Source organism: Symphalangus syndactylus, chromosome 20, assembly GCF_028878055.3.
Source record: "Symphalangus syndactylus isolate Jambi chromosome 20, NHGRI_mSymSyn1-v2.1_pri, whole genome shotgun sequence".
In the NCBI taxonomy this organism is placed as follows: Eukaryota; Metazoa; Chordata; class Mammalia; order Primates; family Hylobatidae; genus Symphalangus; species Symphalangus syndactylus.
Genome location: NC_072442.2, coordinates 27,804,309 through 27,819,743, shown reverse-complemented (window position 1 = coordinate 27,819,743; position 15,435 = coordinate 27,804,309). Strand labels below are relative to the sequence as shown.

Here is a 15,435-nt window from a genome sequence, read left to right as displayed (position 1 = left end):
CTGTTTCTTGTGGGAGGGAGTTACTTTTAAAAACCCCTTAAAGGAGGTAAAATAAATGTTATTTTATACTTCCTATATTTCTCTCACAATTGTTTTCTTTTTTTTTTTTTTTTGAGACGGAGTCTCGCTGTCGCTCAGGCTGGAGTGCAGTGGCGCGATCTCGGCTCACTGCAAGCTCCGCCTTCCGGGTTCACGCCATTCTCCTGCCTCAGCCTCCCGAGTAGCTGGGACTACAGGTGCCTGCCACCGTGCCCAGCTAATTTTTTGTATTTTTAGTAAAGACGAGGTTTCACCGTGGTCTCGATCTCATGACCTCGTGATCCACCCGCCTCGGCCTCCCAAAGTGCTGGGATTACAGGTGTGAGCCACCGTGCCCGGCCTGTTTTCTTTTAATGTTACTGGGTACTGGCACCCTTCTAACAACATGCCCACTATTCCATGAGGAGGGTAAAAAGGTTTCATTGCATTTTAAAAGATTAGGTAGGTTACTCAGTATACCCTTTGTATAAAAACAAAGTGAAATATTTACCAATCTGCAAGAATTGCCAAAGTTTATCAAATATGAATGACAAATTAAGTACAAAACTGAAGGCTGAAATGTTCTTCAGTTGATATTTTCCTGAAAGGCAAGGAAAATTTGCTTTTTTATTACCCCCAAGATAGTTCCTTGGATGCTTGGGTGAAAATTGAGCCAAAATTGACCTTTCTGCCTCTTTTTAAACCAATGTATCATTTAAAAATCTTCCTGAGTCAGTAACTGGATTCCTAAAGCATTCACTCTCACTCTTTTTTTTAAAAGGGAGGAAGGTCCTGATACGTTGTCTCGAACTCCTGGCCTTAAGCAATCCCAAGTAGCTGGAATTACAGGCACAAGCCACCATGCCCAGCTGCAGTCTGGTTTCTTGAGAGACCAAGGAAGCATGTTGAAAAACATGGATAAGCTAATCTGATAAGACTGAAAAAGAATTAGAGAAAAAACAATAACTACTACAAAAATATCCTACAGCAAAAATGCTGTAGGATATAATGAACAAACATACCTCCTGGGCTGTGACCGGCATTCTTCCTCCCCACTGTCTGCCTCCTGTATAGACAGAAAATGAAAAAAAAAATTAAAACTTGAGGTTTCATATCATAATATCACTAATATAATTTTACTGTTTCACATATTGTATACTTGAACTAAATTACTCATGTTGTATACTTGAACTAAATTGTCTTCAAAAAAAGTGACTTCAACCAACCCAGGAAGTTGATGTCAATAGAACTTACTCCTGGAGGTAACTTCAACAATAGTCCATGAACAAATTTCATTGACAATGAAGTGCTATTCATTAAAACAATTACCTCAGAAAACCAACTAAACATATTATTTTACTGTTATGCTACTTCAGCTTCAAAATGAGTGGCCATTCTGACTACCACCAATAAATCTCATCAATATAACCTATTAATGACTCTGATCCCCAAAGAACAACCTAAACAATGAACACCACTTAAAAGAGTGCTCATGATCAAATCACCATCAACATCAACATAATGGCTACCACTTGTTGAGTACTTACAATGTACTAGGCACTGTGTTCCTCAATTTAAGTACATTACTCTACTTATTCCTTATAAACCCAGAAGGTTGATGGTACCAATTATTTTTAACTTATTCAAATACACACAGTAACATAGGATAAATCAATGTGATATAAAAGCACTGATGGTTAATGACCCACCCAGGGATGCCAAACAATGACAACAAAAAGCACTGAATCATAGTTCAATTACAATATTTATTTCTTCTTAGTGTGGCACATAAAATAATAGAAAGTCTTATAACTTATGGCAATTTAGACTCAATGAATATTTTACAGATAAAGAAGCAAAAGGGAAATAAATTGTCCAAGGAGACTCATGTGGTGAAGAATTAAAACGAAAAAATATTGACTCCCAACTAGCTGAAAAAGCTTATCATTTACCTCTCCCTGCCCTGGGTTAAAAATTAGTATATGTTATGATATCATACTGATCTTCACAGAGGCAAGAATATTGACATGAAGGAAAAGTGAGGAAAGATGGAGAGGCTTTTTCTTTAAATTTGCTCCCTGACAATTTGTATTTGTTCTCTCATCACTTTTGCCCTATCTGGCAAACACAGAACTATTAGGTAGAAGGAGAAAAATAATCTCAGAGAATATGTGTACTGTCTGCCAACAAGCCACCTGCATTTTCATTTATGAAGCCATCCTCACCTACCTTTACATCATTCTGCCTCCTTTCCTGAGCAGCCAAGCCTAGCTCTGTAACTTTCATTCCCATGTTACTTTCATTATTCATTTCAAACATGTCTTTCTCTCTCTCTCTTTTTTTTTTTTCCACGAAGGAAAAACAAAACAAAGATTCTGCTCCCAGAAGGAGTACAGGTAGAAAGTGTCATAGTGTATTACACTCGTTGCATATAACAGAGAGGGTTTAGGTTAGAAAGGTATGCCCTTTAGAGACTGAAAAAAGGTTTAAAATGGGAAATAACTGTCTCTAGAATCAATAATCAGAACGTGGAAAGTTTGCAAGAATGAAAATAAAAGACTCAGATAAACAAATGTAAATGTTAGATTTTTGTGCCTAAAGGAACTGTAATAAATAGAAATGATTTCCTGGAATATCATTTAACAAAGAGTGCTTCAGTACTGTTATTATTAATAGATCTCAAATTATAATGTAGTCTTCACACATTTTTTTCCTTATCTTTTTTTTAGACGTTGTCTCGCTCTTGTCACCCAGGCTGGAGTGCAGTGATGCAATCTCGGCTCACTGCAACCTCCACCTCCCAGGATAAAGCAATTCTCCAGTCTCAGCCTCCCAAGTAGCTGGGACTACAGGTGCTAGCCACCATGCCTGGCTAATTTTTGTATTTTTTAGTAGAGATGGGGTTTGGCCATATTGGCCGGGCTGGTCTCAAACTCCTGACCTCAGGTGATCCACCCGCCTCAGCCTCCCAGAGTGCTGGGATTACAGGCATGAGCCACGGCGCCTGGCCACATTATTTTTTAATTGCATTAAATATTATATAAGAATATGATTAACATATAAGTTATGAGGTACAATAATAAAATGAATACCTATGAACACCATTCCACCTAAGAGCTATAATAGTACCAACACTGTTGCTTCTGTTTGCCTCTTATCTCCCATTCCTCTTTCTATTATGGGACTACTATCCCAAAGTTTATACTTTTTTTGTTTCCACCTCATTTTATTATTTAAAAAATTTCAAACATAAAATTGAAAGATCTTATAGTGAACTTGTATATCTACCATCTAGACTGTATCATTAATATTTTCTATACTTTTTTTTTTTTGAGACGGAGTCTCGCTCTGTTGCCCAGGCTGGAGTGCAGTGGCGCAATCTCAGCTCACTACAACCTCGACCTCCCGGGTTCAAGTGCTTCTCCTGCCTCAGCTTCCTGAGTAGCTAGGATTACAGGCATGTGCCACCATGGCCTGGCTAATTTTTATATTTTTAGTAGAGACGGGCTTTCTCCATGTTGGCCAGGCTGGTCTCGAACTCCTGACCTCAGGTGATCCGCCCACCTTGGCCTCCCATGGCCTAGGATTATAGGCGTGAGCCACCATGCCCAGCCAATATTTTCTATACTTTTTAAAAATCATATGTTTATTCATCTATCTGTCCATCTATCCATCTTATTTTTTGGATGCATTTCGATGTAAGTTACTGATACCAGTACATCTGCCTTTAAATGCAATAATAATTAATTAGAATTCAGTATTTATAGTTTTTTTCCTTTCCTTTTTTTTTTTTTTTTTGTTTAGAGATAAGGTCTTGCTCTGTCACTTAGGCTGTAGTACGTGCAGTAGCGTTAACACAGCTCACTGCAGCCTCAAACTCCTGGGTTCAAGCAATTCTCCTGCCTCACCCTCCTGAGTAGCTAGGACTACAGATGCACACTGCCAGGCCTGGCTAATTTTGTTTTTTATTTTTTTATTTTTTTTATTTTTTTTATTTTTATTTATTTATTTATTTATTTTTTTTGAGACGGAGTCTCACTCTGTAGCCCAGGCTGGAGTGCAGTGGCACGATCTCGGCTCACTGCAAGCTCCTCCTCCCGGGTTCACGCCATTCTCCTGCCTCAGCCTCTCCGAGTAGCTGGGACTACAGGCGCCCGCCACCACGCCCGGCTAATTTTTTTTTGTATTTTTAGTAGAGACGGGGTTTCACTGTGGTCTCGATCTCCTGACCTCGTGATCCGCCCGCCTCGGCCTCCCAAAGTGCTGGGATTACAAGCGTGAGCCACCGCGCCCGGCCTTTATTTTTAAATTTTTGTAGAGATGGGGTCTCACTATGTTGTTCAGGTTGGTCTCAAACATCTGGTCTCAAGCGATCTTCCTGCCTTGACCTCCCAGAGTGCTGGGATTACAGGCATGAGCCACTGCACCTGGCCAGTTTTTTTTTTTAAGGTAAAATTTATATACAATGAAATATACAAATCTTAAGTGCACCATTTAATGAGTTTTGACAAATGTATGTGTCTACGTAATTCAAACTGCTATCAAGAAATGGAACATTTCCATCACCTCAGAAATTTTTCTCATAGCCATTCCCAGTCAAAATGTGGCACCACCCACTCCTGAGGCAACCCTGTTCTGGTTTTCCACCACAGATTTTTGCCATAAAAAATTAGTACAGAGGATATGATTCCATTGTTCATTAAATGGGATTATATACTACGTACTACTTTATGGGAGGATCTTTGAAAAACATTCAGCATGTTTTCGAGATTCATCCCATGTTGTTGCATAAAATAGCAGTTCATTCCTTTTTATCACTGAGGATTCCATCACATGAATATACTAGTTCATTTATTTATTCTCTTATTGATGGATACATTTGGGATATTTGAGTTTTTGCCTATCATGAACAAAGTTATTAGCCAGACATGGTGGTTCATGCCTGTCATCCCAGCACTTTGGGAGGCTGACGCAGGAGGATCACTTGAAGCCAGGAGTTTGAGACCAGCCTGGGCAAAATAGCAAGACACAGTCTCTACCAAAAAAATAAAATAGTTAGCCAGACATGGCACCTGTAGTCCTACTCTGGAGGCTGAGATGGGAGGATCGGTTGAGTCCAGGAGTCTGAGGCTGCAGTGAGCTATGATCACGCCACTGCATTCCAACTTGAGAGACAGAGTGAGACTCTAAAATTAAATAAATAAATAAAGCTATTATGTGAATATTCTTTTGTGAAGTTTTTTTTTCGGGGGGGTTTGACATAAGTTTTTATTTCTTTTGGGTCACAAGACAGATGCATGTATAGTTTCATAAAATTGCCAGGCCTTCTCCCAAAGCACTTACACCACTTTATACCCTCATCAACAATGTGTGAGAGTTATAACTTAACTCTAATTGGCAATTCTTTTCCCCTATGGTTATTGTTTTCAGGTTCTCAGAAACCTTTGCCTACCCCCTAGTCATGAACATATTCTATCATTTTTTCTTTCTTTCTTTTTTGAGAAAGTCTCGTTCTGTTGCCCAGGCTGGAGTGCAGTGGCGGGATCTTGGCTCACTGGGTTCAAGCGATTCTCCTGCCTCAGCCTCCTGAGTAGCTGAGATTACAGGCGTGTACCACCGTGCCCGGCTAATTTTTGTAGTTTTAGTAGAGGTGGGGTTTCACTGTATTGGCCAGGGTGGTCTCGAACTCCTGACCTCGTGATCTGCCTACCTCAGCCTCCCAAAGTGCTGGGATTACAGGCGTGAGCCACCGTGCCCGGCTCAATCTTTTATATTTTAAAGAATGTCTCTTTAAAGAATATCAATAGGCCATATTTTTGGCATATTTGAATTTTTACAGAAAGAACATCATAACCATTATGATTATTATCGTTATGCATATTACATAACCTCATTGAGTGTTTATTCTACACTAACACTGTTCTACAAACATGAGATAGCTATTATAATTATCCCATTTTAGAAATAAAGAAATTGAGGTACAAACTGGTTGTTGCTTTTTGCCCACAGACAGCATTTGAATCTTACTTTATTTTATCCATTATGACAATCTTTCCATTAACTGTGGTGTTTAGTACATTAATATTTAATATAATTTTTGATATTGTTAGATTTGTGTCCACCATTTACTATTTATTTTCCGTTTGTCGCTTGTATTTGTATTCCTCTGTTCTTCCTTTTCTGCCTTCTTTGGTATTATTTGAATATTTTCTGGAATTTTGTTTTAACTTGCCGATTGCGTCTACCTCTTTGCATTATTCCCTTGTTTTTAAAAAAATTACATATGCCTATATTCTTAAACAATGTATTACTCATTTTTGATTGTTTGAGGGATTAAAAACTGTGTTATACTGTGTGTAGTTTTCCCAATATGCTTTTTAAAAACTAAATATTATCCTGAAAAGATTCATCTACTTCATACATATAGCTATAGTTCACTCATTTTTGATGGGGTAAAATTCGAATATATCATAGTTTATCCATTCTGTTTACATAGAATAGGTTGTTTCTATTTTTTTGGTGACATACACAATGCTGCTATCAGCATTCTTGTACGTGTCTTTTGGTGAACATGCAAAATATATCAACAGTATATATACCTATGAGTGAAACTGCAGGGTCATAGAGTAAATAAAGGTTCAACTTTACAAGATAGTACCAAATTATTTTCTGAAGTGGTTGTACTGATTTATACTCTCACCAGAAAGAGTAAGAGTTTTAGTTGATCTAAATTTTAGCCAACACTTAGGATCATCAGATGTTTTCTAGTTTTGCCAGTCTAATGTTTTATCTCATTATGGTCTTAATTTGCTTTGTCTTGAGATTAACTAATGAGGTTGGGCATCCTTTCATATGTTTATGGGCTACTACTAGTTTCATATCCTTGCCCTTATTTCTAAAATAAGCACACCAAAAGAAGGATAATTCAAATTATTTTCAGTTTTTTGGTGGATTTTTTTACCTACGAGAATAGTGATGAGAATATGTGGATAAGTAAAAAGCAAAAACACCCTTGATGCTTTCTTATAGGGCACAAGCAGCCAAAACCAGTTATGTCTACAGGAATGAACTACATTTATTGAGTACTACTATGGGCTAGGTACTTTATACGTTGTTTCACTGAATGGGTACCACACCCTATGGGACTTATTCAAAGTAATAAATGGTGGAGTCAGGATTTGAACGTGGGTCTTTCTGCTATAATCAGCTGCATCTAAACTAAAAATCTTACTTTGATACTTATAACCCAAGATGGCAATTCGGAGGGAGCTGAAGAAGAAGGAATATCTTTTTTCATGGCTTTTAATAAAGTAATATCCTTTGCATCTTTCCTCTATGACTTGTACACTTTAAAGTAGTGCCAAAAGTGTAGAAAATTCGTTTGGCTCCCCAAAAAAGCAAATCAGAACAGTGTTTTTAACACAAGATCCTCAAATAATTTTTTCTTTTTTTTATGTTTCAATAGCCAGCCAAATGAATAATTTGCTTTCTCTTCTGTTTACTTCGAAAAAAAACTTGAGGGAAAAACTCAGCATATCAAGGCATTGTAGGTCTTATGGTAAAATGGATTTAAAAGGAATGAACAAAATGTTCAATTATGTTAATTTCAGCAGAATTCACTGCCAAAAAAGCAGACACAATATTTCTTATTTAATAAGAGTAACTATCGGGTAATGTAGTTATCTTGAACAGTAGCATTCAAATAGTAGCTGAAGGTGAAATGCTTACCATTTTATTATAACAAGTGCAGAAACCAGATATAACAACCTTCCTTGTCAAGTAACTTCACACGTTGTTACTGAAAAATGCCAATCTGTTCAAAACATTGGAAATTACCAGGAGAAAAGTGTAGAGACAGCTCTTGGTTTCTTAGTGAACAGAATACTTTCTGATACATAACGAGAATATCTAATTAATTAAATGACTAAATGTTTGTTGGCTTTTTTATGATCTAATTTCCAAGAGCCCTATTGTTAAATAGCTTTTAAAGAGTATAATTACTACTTACGTTCTTAAGAAAAAATTGACCTAGAAAGAGTAAGGTATTACATTTAAGTTTAGGGTGTTCAGGAACCATTAAGTCTTTTTTTCTTTTTTTTTTGAGACGGAGTCTCACTCTGTTACCCAGGCTAGAGTGCAGTGGTGCGATCTCGGCTCACTGCACCCTCTGCCTCCTGGGTTCAAGCGATTCTCATACCTCAGCCTCCCGAGTAGCTGGGATTACAGGTGTCTGCCACCACGCCCTGTAATTTTTGTATTTTTAGTAGAGATGGGGTTTTGCCATGTTGGCCAGGCTGTTCTCAAACTCCTGACCTCAAGTGATCCACCTATCTCAGCCTCCCAAAGTGCTGGGATTACAGGCATAAGCCACCATGCCTAGCTCCATTAAGTATTAATTGAAAGATTAATGCATTCTTATTAATCTGTTTACTATCTGATCATAAAAACAGGTCACTAAATAAAATATGTCTGGAAAATATAGAAGCACCCAAGTAATATTTGCTGAGAAGTAGGCTTGGCGGAGGGAGATGCTGCCAGCCTTGAACACTGGGCTAGCAGAGTGTTAAGCAATATTTTCCCAAATCTTATCATGCAAGATTCTTTATACTTTCTATTTGCTCCAATCCAAGTCATCTCATTTATCATTCTCCAAACGTACCTATTGACTTCCTTTGTTCATGCTGTTGTATCAACCCTCTCCGATATTCTTTTCCAGTCTTCAAAGCTAGTTTCAAACACTAGTAGTTTGTGACATTTCTTTTATGACCTGACTGATGCTCTCTGTCTCCCTCCAAACCTAACGGATACTGTGCGTCATTTTTGTGGCACTACCAGTTCTGTTTCTGGGTTACAACTGGGTACTTGTTTTATCTCCCATCATCAGATTGTAATCTCCTTAAGGGCAGGAACCATGCCTCATTGCCCTTTGCATCTCACTCTGTGTTTAGCACAATGCCCTATGTGCAGATGGAACTCAATAAAGAGTCGAATGAGTGACTGGAGCAGCTAACTAATGCCATGTGAACGCTTGAAGCTAACTAGCTATACATTTTCTGCTAGTAAGGACTCTATGCTAGTTACATTTTAGCCTTACCACGTTAAAAGAATGGTTTTTGTTGCTCAGGAGTAGCCTGTGGCTAAGATCGGGCAGTAATACCTTAATACCTTACCCAAAGGCTTTCCTTTTGCTTAAGCAGACAGAATCATTTACTTGATCTCAATTTTTAAAAAATATTATTTTTTTTGAAAGATGAGGTCTTGCTATGTTGCCCAAGCTGGTCTTGAACTTCCGGCTTTAAGCAATCCTCCCACTTTGGCCTCCCAAAGTGCTGGGATTACAGGTGTGAGCCACTGCACCCAGCCCACTTGCTCTCAATTATATATTCATTCATTCAACATTCATTGACTACCTATTATGTTTTAGATACTAGGCATCAGGGAATGAAAGTAAGCACAACTGTCCTTATTCTTAAACAGTTCGTATTGTAGTGGGGGAGACAGTTCCATAAAACAGAAATTATAACGATACGTCATTTAGGCCTACAGCAAAAGGACATACAAAATGTTATAGAAGCAACAGAGGAGGAAGTGACTAACTGTGGTGTTGGGAAATCCTTCACAAAAATTAATTTTTTGGCTGGGCTTGAACTAGTGGGTTTTTGTCAGAGGGAAAATAAGAGTATTGGCCAGGCATGGTGGCTCATGCCTGTAATCTCAGCACTTTGGAAGGCCAAGGTAGGAGAATCCCTTGAGGCAGGAGTTTGAGACCAGTCTAGGACACATAGCAAAACACTGTCTCTACAAAAAAAAAAAAAAAGAAAAAAAAAGTAAGTAAGAGTATTTCAGGGAGAAGAACAGGCAAAAGAGCTGAAAACTGTAGAAGAATGAGAGTCTGATAAATTTGGGGAAGAGTGAGCAGCTGTGGATTTTTGAAGCAAAGGTACAGGTATTGGGGGTTAAGGCTATCAAGTAATATTACTGTTACGAGTCTATAATGATGGAAATTCCAAGATAACAGTTCTATGATCAGAAAAGATGGTTATGAATTGTCAATTCACTGGATATCAGATTATCCATCAGTTACCTCAGCCCTTGGAAACAAATGAATAGTAGGAGGTATCTATCAGACAGGAAAAAGGAATCTAGTAGTCTTTCTAAGAGACATATGTGCTTTGAAACTGGAAGAGATAATGCCATGCTTCTGGCTTTTGAAAAAAGCAGATATAAAACACACAGGCTTGAGGAGGAATAAAGGCATCAGGCCTGCCACTTGGCTACTTGAAAGAGAAGGCTTAGATCCACTGCTAGAAACAGAGAAAAAACAGCTGTTTGGGTTATCTATTGCTTCATAACAAATTACTGCTTTATTATATTTCATGATTTTATGGGTCAGAAATTCAAGCAGCACTTGGCTGGGTGATTCTTCAGTTCTATATGGTATTGCTAGGGGTCATTCAGTGCTATTCAGGTGATATTTAGTTAGCATATGAGCTGGTATGGAGGATCTACGCAGCTTCATTCACATGTCTAATGTCATAGCCTAGATGGGTGGAAAGCTGGGCTCAACTGGAAATGTCAACTGGAGTGCCTAAACATGATTTCTAATTTATCTTGGGCTTCCTCAAAGCATGGTATCCTCAAGGTTGGTCTTCTTGAATAATGGCTCAGGGCTCCAAAAGGACTAGTCCTCCTAAAGTCTAGGCTCAGAGCTGGCATAGTGTCATTTCTGCCACACTTTATTGGTGTACCAAAAAAGTCCAACACAGATTCAAGGAATTTGTGAGAGGAATTAGGTTCCCCTTGCACAATAGGAGAATTAGCAAGAATTTGTAGCCATCTTTAATCAACCCTATCGACCCTGGTGATTAATTGAATAGGTAGACAAAATGAACAGGACAGAAAAACAGGTAGTTAATGATAGTGAGTGAAGTGGAGCTCCTAAAGGCTAGGGCCATAGAGCTATTTAGGAGGGCAAAGCAGCTAACTCTTAGGTCAGTGCAAGGTGGACTGAAGGCCATATGGATATTTTTACAGGTTAATGTCTATAAAGAAGGGTTCTCCTTATTGGGAGGCTAAGGACAAGAAAGGACCTGCAAGTGTGGCAGTAAAGACACACAGTATGGTCCAGGACCAGAGTGAATACCTAGGCCCTCATAATCTGAGAAAGCTGGTTTGCAAGAGGCTCAAACATGATCAAATCAGCAGTTCCCATATAATCTGACCTTGTTTTAAAGTCTAATTTAGATCAAGATATATAGTATTGGCTGGAATCAGGAATCAGAGATTCAATTTAATCATATTTTATAGAGATATGACATGCATTAAAGTAAAAATAAAGTCAGAGGATCCTGGAATACTTACAATTAAAATCAAAGTCACATCATGCTCCTATTAATATTATGACAAGGTTTAAGAAACCTTAAATAAACAAACTTTCTTCCCTATAATTTTCAAGCAACAGAAACCTCTGTGAGACACCTACTATTTCTCTAGTGTTTCTTTCAAACTCCTTTAAAATACAAATTCGTGTGAATCACAGTCAGGATGGTCAGCAACAAGAAAGTGAGCTTGATTAGAATTTTGCTGAAATAGCTTTGATTTTAAAGAAAAAAAGTCCTTGGACAACAGCTAATTTAAGAGACATCACAGTCCAGTCAATGCCCTATAGAAAATCTGAGCTCTGGATGTGAAACTGTTACTGGATGTCTATTGTCTTCAATCCTTATTCCACTTTTTAAAAAGTTATTTAATATGTGCAACCTAACTCACCCACTTGTGATAATTTCAGAGTTGTTATACAGTCTTTTCTATAACTAGAGATCAAATTCATTGGTTTTAGAAAGCAACAAGTCGTTGTTGTTGTTGTTGTTGTTTGAGCCAGGGTCATGCTCTGTTGCCCAGGTTGGAATGCAAAGGCACGATCATAGCTCACTATAACCTCAAATTCCTGGGTTCAAGTGTTCTCCCGCCTCAGCCTTCATGAGCTCACAAGTAGCCAGGACTATTGGTGCATACCACCACATCTGGCTTTTTTTTTTTTGGGGGAAGAGATGAGGTCTCACTAAGTTGCCCAGGCTGGTCTTGAACTCTTGGCTTCAAGTGATCCTCCCACCTTGGCCTGCCAAAGTGCTAGGGTTACAGGTATGAGCTATCACACCTGGCCATAAAAGGCAACAAGTCTTACAGTGTTCTGAACCTGTCACATCTGACAGGCATGCAATATGGAAACTTCACAAGTCACTGGTTACCTCTGGGTCACTTTTAGAATTTTTTTGGTAACAAAAAGCTCCAGGCCTCATGCCTATAAATTATTATTATTATTATTATTATTTTCGAGACGGAGTCTCATTCTGTTGCCCAGGCTGGAGAGCAGTGGCCCGATCTTGGCTCACTGCAAGCTCCGCCTCCCGGGTTCACGCCATTTTCCTGCCTCAGCCTCCCGAGTATTTGGGACTACAGGTGCCGCCACCACGCCCGGCTAATTTTTTGTATTTTTTAGTAGAGAAGGGGTTTCACCGTGTTAGCCAGGATGGTCTTGAACTCTTGACCTCGTGATCTGCTCACCTCGGCCTCCCAACGTGCTGGGATTACAGGCGTGAGCCACCGTGCCCAGCCCTTATGCCTATAAATTCTTATTCTTTAGCTCTGACGTTGGTCCACTGGTGTGCTGGAGCTGGCTAGGTTGTTAGATAACAATTGCTACATTTTTAGGAACCTTGTGAGACACATGGGTAGCCAAGGCGGATGTGTTTATCAGCAAAATCAGCAAATGCTATACATGAGCCCCTGCTTAGAATACAGGCTTTTAAACATTTACTAGCATACAAGCTGTGGGGCCTGGGAATCAGTACATTAAAAAAGCTCTGTAGATAACTGATAAGCAGTTAAGACTGAAAACCTTTGGCTTAAAGGTTTGGAGAAACAACATCAAAAAGCCCAGGGCACACATAGCCTCTACCTACTCAAGGTATCTGTGCTAGGTAACTAAGGAGAGCAGGATGATCATAGAAACTCAGCCCTAAAAAGAAAAAAAAAATTCCCTTCCTAGACTGTAAGCTCTGTAGAGCAGGACTATGTTTTTGTAGTGCTAAGCATACAGAAGATGCTCAGTAGATATTAGACAAATTAATAAATGTAGTTCAAGATTTCACAACCAGTAAGTGGCAAAACCAGAAATAAACTTAGGTTACTTTCACTATATTTTGTACTTTTTTCCTCCATTAAGTTATTAGTCGTATACTTGGTTTGCCAATCCAAGATGAGTGCTTAAATATGGGGCAGACAGCATGCGGCACCCATCATAAGATAGTAAGAAGACTCTGCCTCTGTCATTCTCTTGTTTGCCAGAACCAGAAAAGTCAACAAAGTCTCTTCATGATTATTGTCTCATTTGAACCACCCTAGAATGAATGCCATGTAGGTATGATTATAGCCTTATTTTTCAGTTGATGAATCTGCCTCATGGAAGTGAGATAATTTGCTCAAAGTAACCTAAGAGTACACAGCCAAGTCAGGATTCTGTCTGAAAAGGTCAAATAACACCTTGTGCCAGAACAGGTTGCTCCTCTTGTATTAAAGGAATCCTCCAGATTCTACTCCCTTCTATTCAGGTGAAATTCCAGATTCCACTTTCTGAAGACCCTGCACTTGGTCCATTTCCTTCATTGTAGCCTGAGCCCTCAATATGGACATAGAGTCTTACGTTCAGCCAATACATACTGATACAGCTGTACTAACTGTTAAAATATTGAAATAGTGACTGCCTGGAGCCCCTCTGAGCGTGTCATGATCCAGCCACAACCAGGTAAATGCCTAGTGCAGCAAGGGACTTCCAGGTCTTGCTCCCATCTTTTCTGATTGGTTGATGGCTATACCATATTAGTTGTGAAATATTTTGAATATCTCCTCCTCTACTTATAGCCACATCTCTTCTGTTCTCTAAACTTTGGTTTAAAACTCTAAACTGTGATCTTAGCTTCACCTTGGGGATCCTACCTGTATGCCTCTTTTGCCCATATATGTTTTCTTGTTTGTCTGTCCTACCAGTTATACCAATTGCTTAGCCTGGCTTCTGGGTTTAGCACCAGGCCTCTGCTACACATGATTACCACGCTTCCACAAGAAACTTAAACAATGAGAGGCACTCATAACACCTGGAAGAGGCTAAATAAAATCCATCTGTTATGTTTCTTGTAGCATTAAACATTCTAATTGTTCGTGGATATAAAGAACAAGAGGACTAACCAAGGTTACAAAAGGAAACATTATCTAGAAATAAGGACAAAGAACATGTAAAGAAGGATAATGAAGCAACACTGATTACTTAAATACTCCTAAATGAACAGCATAATTTTCTCAAACTTTCTAAAATCACTTTCAAACTACAAAGTAGGGAAATACAGTTAGTGGCCCAAGTAAAAAAGAAATTAGAATATTTAAGATGTAGGTATACTGCCAAGACAGTTTTCATTAGGGGGAAATGAATTGTTACTATGTCAATATGTTACTATTTATATTTAAATCTAGACAATTAGCTTTTCAGCTATCAATAGAGGAAAAGAGTCAGGATATTGAATATCTCCGAACAGCAAATAATCAGTATACTCACTGAGAGCTGCTGGAATCTATAGGGGACACAGAAAAGTGTGAAACAGTACCATACTCAAGGAGTTCATCTGCCTGAAGGGGTAAGGCTGTTTTATCTGAAAAGTTGATCCAAAATATACAGTATAAATGTATGGCACAGGAAGTACATGTCACAGGAATTCGGAAGAGATACGAAGAAAAGGGAAGAGCAGTAGAAATACATCTGACATCTTGGAGTGGCAGTGAACTGACTAGCTGAGTTGAAACTCAGAGCTTTCCTTAAGGTAGGCTGCAAAGATAAGCTGCAGGAGACAGGACTTTGAACCTGATCCTATGAGGTAGCCAGGGAAGGTATTTATTAGCATCTTACAAAATTATAAATATGTTGCTTTGATGGCTTTTTTTTTTTTTTTTTTTTTTTTAAGGAAACACTACAATTTGGAAAGCCCATCGAGAAAAGTTAGGTAGTTTTTCTAAAGCCAGTGACACTGCTAATTTAACTATGGGCCTCCACTAGAGGGCAGACGAGTCGAAGCTTACACTGTGGTTGAACTGGAGAAAGCAGTGCATTCATAGAAAATTCTGAGAAAATTATTTTGTTTAAAGACCATTTTCAGTGCCTTCAAACTTGGACAGAGTCTTTAGCCAGCAGATCAGTCTTTCCCAGAAAATCTTTCTGTGGTATCAAATGCTTTTTTTGTTTTGTTTTTGGGACGGAGTCTCGCTGTTGTCACCCAGGCTGGAGTGCAGTGGCGCGATTTCGGCTCACTGCAGCTTCCGCCTCCCAGGTTCAAGCGATTCTCCTGCCTCAGCCTTCTGAGTAGCTGGGAT

At 38.8% G+C, this 15,435-nt stretch overlaps 1 protein-coding gene across 6 annotated transcripts in view; it reads right to left on the bottom strand.

Moving 5' to 3' along the window:
* Positions 1-15,435, bottom strand: part of SSH2 (slingshot protein phosphatase 2) — a 315,105-nt gene that overhangs the window by 174,753 nt on the left and 124,917 nt on the right. For 5 of the 6 annotated variants that reach the window (XM_055257473.2, XM_055257466.2, XM_055257465.2 and 2 more), the window contains one exon: positions 1,041-1,084. In XM_055257473.2, the coding sequence (XP_055113448.1) occupies positions 1,041-1,084 (44 nt within the window). Of the gene's footprint in view, positions 1-1,040; positions 1,085-15,435 lie in introns of those variants that run through there. The other variant, XM_063628647.1, reaches the window with a different exon arrangement.